The sequence below is a fragment of the Monodelphis domestica genome, chromosome 4 (genome assembly GCF_027887165.1).
Source record: "Monodelphis domestica isolate mMonDom1 chromosome 4, mMonDom1.pri, whole genome shotgun sequence".
NCBI lineage: Eukaryota > Metazoa > Chordata > Mammalia > Didelphimorphia > Didelphidae > Monodelphis > Monodelphis domestica.
Window position 1 is genome coordinate 91,469,332 of NC_077230.1, and position 12,919 is coordinate 91,482,250.

At 35.2% G+C, this 12,919-nt stretch overlaps 1 protein-coding gene across 6 annotated transcripts in view; it reads right to left on the bottom strand.

The window, feature by feature from the left end:
- Positions 1-12,919, bottom strand: part of ZNF148 (zinc finger protein 148) — a 147,688-nt gene that overhangs the window by 67,935 nt on the left and 66,834 nt on the right. For all 6 annotated transcript variants that reach the window (XM_056793578.1, XM_056793573.1, XM_056793574.1 and 3 more), the window contains one exon: positions 2,168-2,293. In XM_056793578.1, the coding sequence (XP_056649556.1) occupies positions 2,168-2,293 (126 nt within the window). The remainder of the gene's footprint in view (positions 1-2,167; positions 2,294-12,919) is intronic.

Sequence of the window (12,919 nt, forward strand, 5' to 3'; positions counted from 1 at the left end):
AACCACATATTTAGATCCTGAAAAGCCCTTAGAGGGCACTAAAGCCAATTCCAACTCCCTCATTTAACAGATGAGGAAACTGAGTTTTCAAGAAAGGTTAAGTGGTTTGCCCAGGGTTACTCTACTGGTAAGTGTCAAGTAAGGATGGAAGCTCAGGTCTTTGCAACTGAAGCCTAGCATTGTCTACTGCCCTACCTAGGTGATTTCAATGCTAGTGTTCTCTCTGAAATAAGTTTTTTACTTATTTTGTATATATTTCATTTTTACTTATAGCAGGGTTTAAGCAGGAGTCTTTTAAAAATATATTCTGATAACTGCATTTCAATATATTTGCTTTTTGTTTTATAACTCTATGAATTTCTTTAAAAACATTATTCTAAGAAAGTCTTCATAGGCTGTTAAACAAAAAAGTTAAGGACCCCTGACTTAAAAACAAATGCTTCCCCCAGGAGAATGCGGGTCTTTTAAGAGAAAAGACTATCTCATTTTTAGTTTTATCATAGAGTATACCTAATAATTATATGCACTAGCTGTCTCATTATAATGTAAACTACTTGCATGTAGAGATTGGTTCAGTTTCATACTTGTACCCTAAGTGCTTTGACCAGTGCCTATCACGTAATAGATACTAAATAAATCCTTGATTAATAAATGTTTAAATGTTTATTGAGTGTATAAAAGAATAAACAACTGAATAGTATCTGAGTGGTTATATAGAACTTGGGAAAAGGCAGCACTGACAAAAATGGAAATATAGGGAAAGGGGAAATGAAGGGAAAGTCTTCAAAAAATACTCAGAAATTTGAAGTCTGTTGAAATTAACATACTGGAAACAAAATCTTGCTATTCACATAAGTATTGTGACATCATAAATCCAAAATCAACAGTGAGCTCAGGAGTTATTGTTATTTTAAAAAGTGATCATTTTTAATAAATAATTGTACAATATACATACTATTTAGGTAGCTGGCACAATGGAAAGTGATGGGCTTGGAATCAGGTAGACCTGAATTCAAAAGTCACTCAACTTCTTTTTGCCTAGTTTCTTCACATATAAAACAGGAATAACAATTGCACCTATCTAAATTCTCAGGGTTTTGGAGAAGATCAAATGAGATAATAATTGTAAAGCACTTAGCACAGTGTCTGGCTCAGAAAATGCACTATATAAAAGTTAAGTTTAAAAAAAAATTTTTCCCAATAGTTTTATTCTAAAGATAAGTAATTTGATAATTCACAAATAAATCAGAATTCATAAATTAAATAATTTGATGACTCACAAATGCAAATTAGCCCTCCAAAAAGATGAAGATCAGATGATGGGTATGTTGAGAAAAGGAGAGAATGAGAGTACAGAAATATCTGTCAAATTCTATATGTTTATTTCTAGGAATCATAGGAATGCCATTTGCTAAAATAATGAAAATCAAATCCTGCACAAGTTTTTGTGAAACTAATCATATGTTATTGATACACAATTCAGTGGGCCCCAAATTTTTCATGATAAAGAACTAGTTTTGAGTTACTGGAAATATAATTTATTCTTATAGAAACTATGAAAAATATTTAACAAAGGAGAAACAAATCATTAACCAGAGACCTGGCACTGGCTGTCATTAGCCAGTTTGCTGAAGTATAAGGAAATGAAGATGCAGAACAGAGAAAAGGCAGATATAAAAGGAAGAGAAAGAAGAAGATGGAGAGGAAAAAGATATAAAGATATCCAACAGGAATTAGAAAGAGAGTATGGCAATGGACAAGGAAGAAATGGAAAACAAGAAGAATATAGCTAGCCACCTATATACTTTCCTTGAGTCATAATGAGAAGGCAGGCTGCAGTTCTTGAGTTATCATGGACCAAGCTTGGGATAGGGAGAAGAAAGGGAGGGGAACACTAAAGAGAAAGGGAAAAGTCACTTCTTTCTGGATAAATCATCAATATAGATGGCAAGAAGAATGGTAAATGAGCATGACCAATAACCTCTCTCCCTTTCAGTTAAATCAGGCTACAAAAATCTCAGATGTCCCACCTGTATTTGAGAGTGCTTCCAGTTCATCTCTCTTGAGCAAAGTTCCTTGAAAAGTAATTTACATAGCAAAATTTCAAAGACTGACCATTAGCTTATAAAATTGATAGGTTGAAACCTATGCCTTAACTGTTTCTTACCTTTGCAGGAGAACGCTGTTTCCGTTTCTTCTTTTTCTGCAAGTCTACTGGCTCTCGAATCTGCTTTTTGTCTCTCTTTTGTTGTTCAGCTACATCAGTAAAAGTAATTTCCTGTTTTACACTTATCTGTTTTAGGAGGAAAAAAGTCATTTTTAGAAATGAATTAAACATTCAATGACAAAAAGCCAACTCCTTACATGTTTATTTTTGGGAGGAAGTACGGTAACCTCTAGTGAATTTTCTGCAAATGTCCCCATTTGTATATGCTAATTAGCTAGTTAAGCATTAAAGAACTGAAGGACATCAGGAAAACAAGAACAAAGAGTACTTATTTTAGGGAGCAGTTGAGAGGAAAAGACACAAGGTAGAATCTAAATGCCCCACAAGAAGGGAGAAAGAAGTAAAAAAGAAAAAGGAGTCAATAAACTAAGTTACTTAGCAGAACTCGGAGTAATATTTGGTCAGAGCTGAAGAAACACTTATGGTAGGTACCCTTCTTTCTCAAAAAACAAAAAAAGATTTTTGGAATCCAGTTATTTAACTTGCTCCTCTAATGAGATAGTATAACCATAAATAATTAGAGTTAACAGGAACCTACTGTCAACTAGAGTTTAGAAGGTATGAGAAACTTGCAAAGAGCCTCCAGTTTGCCCTTGGTACATTTAACTATATGCCTTACTGGACACAAAGTGGACCCTAAATATGTTAAGGATGCTTTCAATAGATGTTCCCAATTTTTCCAGTCTCACCTGAGAACCAGATAGAGAAAAACTAAGGAGGTCCAATGATCAGAGAAGAGAAAGGGAACACTACCAGGGATATAATACCTTTTCAGAAAAACAAGTTTACTACTAAGTATATATAATAAGTTTCTTCTAAAAATGGAATAATTATTGATGGCTGTTGCAATAGATGATTATGTAGCTGGAGGACAGGGAGTAGGAAACAAAGTTAAGCCAAGAACAGGAATTACATGGTTACAATAAACATCCTCTTCTTTGCAGAAGCAAATGTAATCTGCTAACCATATAGAGCATAAAGAGCATTTGGAAACAGGTTGATCGCAGAACAGCAAAGGACACAAAAAGCTGTGTGTCTCAGTCTCTTTTAGTACCAATATAAAGACTTCTTCAGAGCTGGTTTACAAAATGTTCCTGGGAGATGGATTATGTCTTAGATGATGTAGAAATCTGACACCACCTTAGGGAAGAATAACTATGGGCTACTGGTAAGAAAAGTTATATTTTTCAGGACTCTGGCAAAAGGAAAATAACTTCCCAGAACTTGGACACTCAGATACTTTTGTTGTTTGGGAAAAGGAAGTATTGGGTCTTGGCTAGGTACAACAATGCAATGTGGAATCCACCTCAGACTAACAATGAAGATGTTGGTGGATATAGCAGTCAGTGATCCAGGAACAGGAGGGAATTAAACCTAAGATCTACCTTGGGCCTAAAGTACCCTGTTTTTTATTATTAATTCATTCCTCGACAGGCTTCACTCTTGACTCTATGGACTTTCCTCTTCCATGCTACTAGACTCTTCAACCTGAAATGATAGTCTGCCCCTGTAGCCCCTTCCTCTGATTGGCTGGTTCCTCACAGATGTTCCATTTTAAGGAAAAAAGGCCAGGTGAGTTATGTTAATTCTTTCATTATTCTCTGGGCTCCACTCCTGACTTTTTTCTCCACCATGCCACCTACACAGGTACTTTCTCTTCCCCCAACCCACTCTGCTTTTCAGATTTCTTTTATGTGTGGCCTTTCCCCATAAGAATGTAAACTACAACTTAAGAAGAGGAATTAACTTTCTTTCTGCTTGTATTTGTACTCCTAAAGTTTAGCACAGTCCCTGGCAAGAAAGCTCTTTTTTAAAAAGAAAGTCCTTTTAGTAAAAGGCTTGCTGATTTGATTGTTAGGGGAAAAGTTGAGGAGAAAGAAAAAAGTCCCTTCTGTCTCAATAAATAGTCAATGTAGATGACAAGAATGGTACATGAGTATGATCAACACCCTCTCTTCCCTTTAATCAAGCTACAAAAATCTCAGATGTTCTACCTGTATTTGAGAATGCTTCCATTCCATAATGGCTTTCCAAAAGTCTGAACTTCAAATTGTTACAATTTCTATAACTTGTCTGTCTTTCCAGCAATAAGAGAATCTTTCCTTGGTGGCCTCTAAATTATGGGGAGATTAGGCTTTAAAACACCATATAATATTATTGGTTTTGTTTTTTTGTGTGTGTTCATGAAATTTTTTAAAGGAGAGAACAATGGAGAGATATTACCAACAATGTGGGCACCAAAGATTATGAACCACACCTGTTTGATATTAAATTTACAGTTACTGCTCCCTAATAATCTAAAAGCAAATGAGGTCAGTTTGCTATGATATATTTTTGATGACCCCAACACTGGCTTTCTTTATCACTGCTTCCCTTGACAAATGCTCATGGCAATAGTTCTCTCTGGCCACTGCATACATTTAAATATATGGTGACACCAATAATATGTTTCCCTAACTGGGAAGTACCTAAGGGTTCCCAAATCATTGACAGGATAACATAATGGAACATTTTGTCACCTCTTGGTAGTATTATGGACAAACTATAGCATTTTTGAAAGCCACTCATTTCTCTGGGTTAAATTAAAGGGTTCTGAGGAACTAACACTCTCCTCTCCAACATTCTAAGAGAATCCCTTGTGCTTAAACCAACCACAATTTGTGCAACTAATAACTAGCTGAGAATGAGTCATAACAGCATCTCTTCCTGAATATATGTTTCATTTAAGAGATTTAAATGTCTCCTGAGTCAAGGGAGAGAGGGATTCCCTTTCTTGACGGATAATAAATTGTTCCCCTAGAAGTTAAATTCAGTACCTAGGGTTTCTACAGTATGCTCCTAAAGAATTGGGGATGGGTGAGAAAGAAACATCTACATATAGAAAAGTGGGGGGAGTTCAGTCAGTCCTGGGGTTCACTGACAAGTCCTATCTAGGACAAACAGGAGGAGAAAAAAAAATAAAGAAACTGTCTCCTAGAACTAAACCTGTTAAAAAGAGACTAAAAGCAGATTGATCTCCTGGTCAATGCACTTAGACACATCCAGCTTTTATCTATCCTTTAGATTTAAAATACATAATGAAACCTTGAAATTGGAAAGAGTCAACTCAAAGCCCTTAAGATTAATCTAGGAACTTTTTTGAGCTAATGTCTATAAATTACAAAATCAACAAACTAATATTTTAGAAATTTATTTATAAAAGTTAGCTGTCAGGACAAGAAATTGAGGATAAATACAAGAGTGTAAGGAACAATAAAATCCAGAATAAGTAGAGGCTAGCATAAATGCTAAGGAGAACAAAAAAAGTCCTGTTTTGTTCTTCTTTTTAACTAATATGAAGTAAGAAGATGATAAAAAGAAAAGACAGAGCTACTATACTCTGCTCTGCTCAAGCAATACTTAATTTACTATATTCAGTTTGGGGCAACACATTTTAGGAAATACATAAAGTGGATCAGATCCAGAAGATGATGAGAATACAGGAAAGCATAATTACTGGAGAATGTTTAACCTGGATGATACATAGTCAGAAGTAGTCATGAAATTTAGAAACACAGATAAACATAGAATCCCCATGATATGCTGATAAGAATCTAAAAATCTGGGGGCAGCTGGGTGGCTCAGTGGGTTGAGAGGTAGGCCTAGAGATGGGAGGTCCTAGGTTCAAATCTGGCCTCAGACACTTCCTAGCTGTGTGACCCTAGGCAAGTCACTTGACCCCCATTGCCTAGCCTTTACCACTCTTCTGCCTTGGAGCCAATACACAGTATTGACTCCAAGAGGGAAGGTAAGGGTTTAAAAAAAAAAAGAATCTAAAAATCTAAACAAAGCCTTTGTTGAGACACAAAAAGGTAAAATTGATAGTAAACTCCACTCCTAAATGAAGATTGCAAAATTAGATGTGAATGTTAACACCCATAGGCTTCTGATAAGGGTTCTAATACAGCTTCATCAATATCATGTAAACAGTACTCTTATATGTTAATATTTCATTTATGATTCATGTGAGATTAAAAAAAAAACAAACCTGAAACTCAATGAACTTAAATCAACCACAATTTACTGCTATCTAAACAAAGGATACAGCAAGGATACACATTCTGGTCTAACAGTAACTTTGGTCTCATTTCTCCTGATTCTAGCATGTGTTAACAAATACATGAGGTCCAACTAGGAGCTGACCAGCTTTCAGGCTCTCCTGTCTTTCAACCTTTAGTGGGTCATTTATTTATACTCAAAAGTAAACAAGCTATTCAGGTCAACAGGATATGAAAATCCCAAATACCTACAAATATATAAAGAAACTAGATTAGAATGCATACCAGAATTGCAACAATTTCTCTATCAGTCCCATTAGCTAATTCTGTGACATTATTTATCTGTCCCTTTCTCTGCTTCAACTCAATTTCTCTGGGCTAGATATGTGAAGAAGATGAATGTCAGCAAAGCTATTCAAGTAGGTAACGTATGGTTATGCTTCACACTTTGCAGGTCAACCATAAAGTGAATGTGTCCTTCAAAGACACACTGAAGCATAAACTTCACACTGAGCAGCCAGATCCAACTAATCAAAACTATAGTGAATTGTAGTGTAATTGAAAAAGGAGTAATTTTTTTCTTTTTCTTTTTTGAGCTAAACAATCAAGAAGTGTGAAGCAGTCTTATAGACAATGCTATGAAAACAGTGACTAAAATTATAAATCAAAAGTATTGTGTGCATATCTAAAATAGATTCCTGGCCAAAAATTCTTTTCAAATATACCCACATATATGGAAAACAATCACTATGATCATTTTCAATAAGTAATTTTTATTAAAAGTGAAATTAAAAAACCTGAAAGTATGAATGGTAGACAGATTCACTATTATGTCAACAATTACTCAGCTATAAAAATGATTGAGCAATGTTTATGCACAAAACCACATCTTTTGAATGTGCAATAGTATTTCCATATATAAATGATTGTATTATCTTACCAGTATTTATGAGCTTTCTGCCTTAAAATACAGGATACAACATAAAGTACATTACAGAGAACAGAATGGTATTAATAATTATGGGATATGTAAAGATTGAAAAATTGGTATAGTAAAAGGGATGGAACTGAAAGTTAAGAAACCTGGATTCAAGTCTTCCCATTTACCTGCTATATATTACCTTTGGCAAATCATCTTTGGCCTCACTTTTCTCACATTTAAAACAAAAAAAGATTAGAGTAGGTAATCTCTAAAATCTCTTTTAGTTTCTTTATTTTATGAATAATAGAATAATGGAATTTAAGGTTGAAAAGGACTTTGGAGAATGTCTTTTCCAAATTCAGATAAGGATCAAGTCAATAGATAAGGAAATTAAATTATGACCCAAAGACATTAAGTGACTTGCACAAGGTCACAGAGTAAAACTATAATTTTAAATGTTTGTTCTAAGGAACTTCCATCCTTCAGACTAGTTATTAAGTCCTTTCAACTCCTTGAAATATCTATTATATTATTCTTTTCTCTCTATTCCCTGAACAGCCTTAGACTTAGCATTTATTTCTATTAAATTATATAACTGGCTAACTAGTTCAATTCTGGCAATCGCTTTATTAATTTCTCCCTTCCTGCTTCAAGTCATCCACAAATTTGAAAAGCATGTTATCTATACTATCACTATCACCCAGTCAGTCATTCAACTAGCATTTATTAATCTCCTACTATATGCTAGGCACTTTGCTAAACTCTGGGGACAAAAAGAATGGTCAGAAAAACAGTTCCTCCTCTCAAGATGCTCACAGTCTAACAAGGGAGAGAACATGAAAACAACTGCATATAAACGAGTTATAGACAAGATAAACTAAAAATAATCAGCAGGAGGAAAGCACCGGAATTTGGGGGGGATTGGGAAAAGCTTCCTGAAGGTGAGATTTTAGCTGAACTTGAAGGAAGTCAGGAAAGCAAAAAGGCAGCAATAAGGAGGGAAGCATGCCAAGTATGGGGAACAACTAGAGAAAAAAATACCAAGAATCTGGAGATAGAGCATCTTACGTGAAGAGGAAGAACAAGGAGGTCTGAATCTACCTAACTACCCTGTACTTGTTTCTTTTAGTATCTAAAATGGTTTCTCTTCCCTTAGGCCTCTCTCTACCTCCAAAGCCTTCTGCACACCACTGGCCAAATAATCATTCTAAAATATTACTTTTATATTATTCCCCTACTTATAAATCTCTCCTAGATCCTTACTACTAGAGAACAGAATGAGAAATACTGAATTTTAGAGCTAGAGCCAAATTACCTCTTAATTTTATATGTGAGGAAACTGAGAACCAAGTCTGAAGATGCTCTTCTTGGCACTCAAAACCTAATGGCCTCACTCGGCCTATCTGGTATTTCACACTATTCCTTGACTATAAAACTATAATCCAACTACATTAGTGTCTTCAGTGGCCTCATCTCTAAAATTCTATGCTCATTCCACAACCTCTAAATTACTTTCTCTCATCTTATCTATCCAAATCCTATAATAACCATCAGGGGCCAGTTCATTCATTCACTACTACTAGAAAATGAATGGGCAAATAAATGAAAGAAAGCAGGGCTACTCAATTTAATATTATACTATCTTCCTAATAATAAACAGTCTTCAGGCTGGGAAGGATAGATACAAATAGTTAATAAGAAACTAAAACCCAAAATAAAGAAAAATCTAGAGAACACTTAATTGAACTTAATGAATTTTATTCATCTAGATTAACTACATCTGAAAAGAATATGCAATGTAAAATGCTGAACTGCCTCTAGTAGTCTCTGAAGAATTATGGAGAATAGAAATGGCAATAAAAAAGTAGGTATAAAGAAACGCTGATACTGGTGTTCAAAAAAGGTAAAGACAGATATTTCAAACTATATAGTAATGAAAATTATGTCCATTTCCAGACTGGTTTTCTGACTGACTAGAATCAAGCATTCATTAAGAATATAATAGGCTTATTTCCTTTGGTAGACAGGAAGATCAGGGGAAAGTCCTAGCCACAGTATAACTGGATTTCAGAAAGTAATTTGATAAGTTTCCTTTATATTTGATATGTGATAAAGATTTCTGACACTTTTCTAGATAAAGGAGAAACAAGCTGCACTAATTAATGATGTCAACCTGGAAGAGGGTTTCTAATAGAGTACTCTAGGGAATGCTATTCTGTTCAACATTTTAAACAATAACTCAGGTGAAGGCATAGACAGAATGTTTATCAAATTTGTGGATAGAAAAAGGCTAGAAGAGACTGTGAGTAGTACACTGTGAGGTAGTAAGACAGTTAACCAAATGTGATCTAATCTACCTAATGTAAAGCTTAGTACTTGGGTTCAAAAAACCAATTGCACAAGAAGAAGAAAGAAAAATTTTTGCTAGAAAGAAGTCCATGTGAAAAAGAACTGGAGTGTTTACTGGCCTGCAAGCTTTTAGATATAATCATGTATAAGTTCAATGTTATATGCAAAAAAGTTAATGTAATATGCAGCATTAATAAAAATGACTCTAGGTTACTTAACCTCTCTCTCTCTCAAACTCAGTTTCCTTATCTGAAAAATTAGAGAACTGAAATAACTAGTATGCCCTCTAACATTATATGATTCTGTGGTATAGTTCTTCTCTTTCCTCTCTTCCTTAGGAGCTTAACAGTTTTCTTTAATCACTGCAATCCATAACTGTTTCATTCTTCTAAATTCCAAAAGCATCTATTGCTTTGTACCAATCACTCACTTACTTATAACAATAAAATTCACATGTTTATGCCTTATAAAATGCTTTCCTTAGAATAACAATGAAATTCCAGGAGTTTAACTGGCTCACCTATTTTCTGGTTAGTCAGAAAGTGAACCTAGGGATTTTTTTTTTGCTTGTTTGTTTTGTTTTTTAAAGAAAAGACAAGTTTACCAACTACCTGATCAATATCAAGTGAGTTAGGCCAGGTTGTTTACTCACAACTTACTGATGTTATTAAATTGACTTTTTAGAATATTAAACAAGTGGGTACTGGGTAGCACAGTGGATTGAGAGCCAGGCCTAAAGATGAGAGGTCCTAGGTTCAAATCTGGCCTCAGATATTTCCTAGCTGTGTGACCCTGGGCAAGTCACTTACCCCCCACTGCCTAGCCCTTATCACTTTTCTGCCTTGGAACCAATGGTAACAGTTTAAAAATAAATAAAATGTTAAACAACATCTTTCAAACAACTCTAACAACTGAACCCAAGTTATAATAAGAAAGATTTTTGTCTTGAATTATGGGGGAGGGGGGGGTAAAGGAAAACTTTAATTGAATATTCCATGAATTAAAAAAGAGATCTAACATGTGGCAAAAGTTTTCAGTACACCCGAGATCATGTTTTGAAAAACACAAACTTCTAAAACTGATTTTCAAAACCTTCCACTACTTTTCAAACTTCATCTTCTATGACTTACACTATGCAAACTTTTCCAATACAAACTATTCTGATTACTGCCCCAAAATTCTGTCAAAGGCATTTCTGCCTCCAGGAATAAGGAGCTTACTGCCTAAGGTGAGAGTGGCTTGATTTGCTCTCATGCCAGTACTAGATATAATCACAGATAGACAAAAGACACGGCTGTCAGACACAAGGCAAAGTAAAGAACAAAATACAGGAAACATGGAAGTGGTTCAGCCCTAGGGAATGCCTAAAAACCAAGTTAAAATAGAGCTGAAATCAAAAGTTAGGAAGAGTCAGGCATGAAGCATCACAAATAAATGACTAGTCAATTGATGAGGAATGAGAAAATTAGTAAAGGTGGAGCTGGTGAGGAGAGAAATAAGGTGCAACAGGAAGCCTCGTTTCTAGCTGAAACAAGAACTAGTTTGCAAGTGAGTTATATTTGGGAGATAAGTAAGTTAACCTTGCTTAAACTGGGGAGTGCAGAGTCAGTGATAAGGGTAGATTCAGACATCTAACTATACATATGTCTTTCTAAGGGCAAAGGTAGCTTCCTCCCATTGCCCAAATGAGATATGAATCAGTACTCTGCCAGAACTACGTTTCTGTCACATGCCCCTCATAATATTCCTCAGATAGTTCCTTTTTCCAACTATCCAATTTATATCGGTAATTACACTGCTCTTCAGTCATTCAAACTAGGAACCTTGGAAATATTGATTTGTCACTGTTCTTCAAAGTCACATGAGGGTACACCATAGATGAAAACGCACAAAGACAATCGTCCTTCTCAGTTACCAAAAGACAACTACTACTTACTACTACTACTGTTCTTCATTCCCTATTGTATTAATCATTACTTTCTTCTTTTTTTTTTTAAACCCTTACCTTCTGTCTTAGAATTGATACAAATTATCAATTCTAAGGAAGCAGAGCAGTAAGGGTTAGGTAACTGGGGTTAAATGACTTGTCTGGAGTCATAGCCAGGAAGTATCTGGGGCCAGATGTGAACCCCAGACCTCTCATCTCTAGGTCTGACCCTTTAGCCACTGAGTCACCTAGATGCCAGCCCCCAAGTCCTATCTTTTCTTTATGACGCCTCTTTATTACCTGGTCTCTTTCTTCTCTATTTTCACCATTATCAGTCATTTCAGTCCAGGTTCATATTGTAGGATTTGGAACAAAAAAGCCCTTAAAGATCTCTTAGTCATAAGATCTTAAGATAAGAAGTTCTGAGAGACTTTAAAGACCATCCAATACAAAACATTCATTTATAGAAGGAGAAACTGAAACCCACAGTGGTGATTTTTTCAAGACCCCACAAGTAAGTAGCAGCCATGCCAGGAATTGAATGCAAATGTTGATTACAAGTCCACTGCTGTTATGTTATACCACGCTATCTTAGCATTTAACAAAAAATTTCTATATCAGCACCTCCTAATTGGTCTTTGACTCCAATTTCTCTCCATCGAAATTTATTCTATGTTCTGCCAGTCAAATCTAAAATGTATATCAGAATGTCACTCTCCACCACCTCCATGTAAGAACTTATAATGCTTTCTATTGCTAACTCTATCAATTCTGAATTTCCCAAAACTTGTCTTAACTCTAACTTTAAAAGTCTTCTATAAAGGCATTTAGAAGAATTTCTAGAAGAACTGGCATGAACACCTTCAATTTCCCTCCTCTGTGGCCTTTCTGTTTCCCTCCTATCAGAACCTGAAAACTTCTTGGTTTCCTCATCTAGTCTTTCCTCTCTCCTTACCCCCTCATATCAAAACGTGTTCTTCCTTCCAAGGCTAAACACCTCCAATGCTCTCAATCCCAGCCCTTATCTCTTTTCCTGATTGCTTCAATTTCTCTTCTCATAGCTTCTCTCTGCTACCTATAAATCTTTTAAGATTTCCCCTACCTTTAATAGAACTTTTAGAAGAGCTTTATTTTAACCCACTACTCCCTTAAGCTATCGTGTTCTCTCTTTTCACTGCCAAACTTCTTGAAAGAAGGTCTACCTACTGCCTTCACTATCTTACATTTTGGCTACTTCATTTACCACTAATTAAAACTGCTCTCTCTCCAAGGTTACCAATAGTTTCCTAATCACCAGATCCAATGGCCTTTTCTTAGTCTTCCTCTTCCTTAACCTCTACGGAATTTTCATAATATTTACATGAAAAGCCCACTCATGGAATTTATCCAATTCTTCATTGTACTGTTACACATCTCTCCATGTTTATATTTTAGTTTCAACTGTATGATCAACTCAT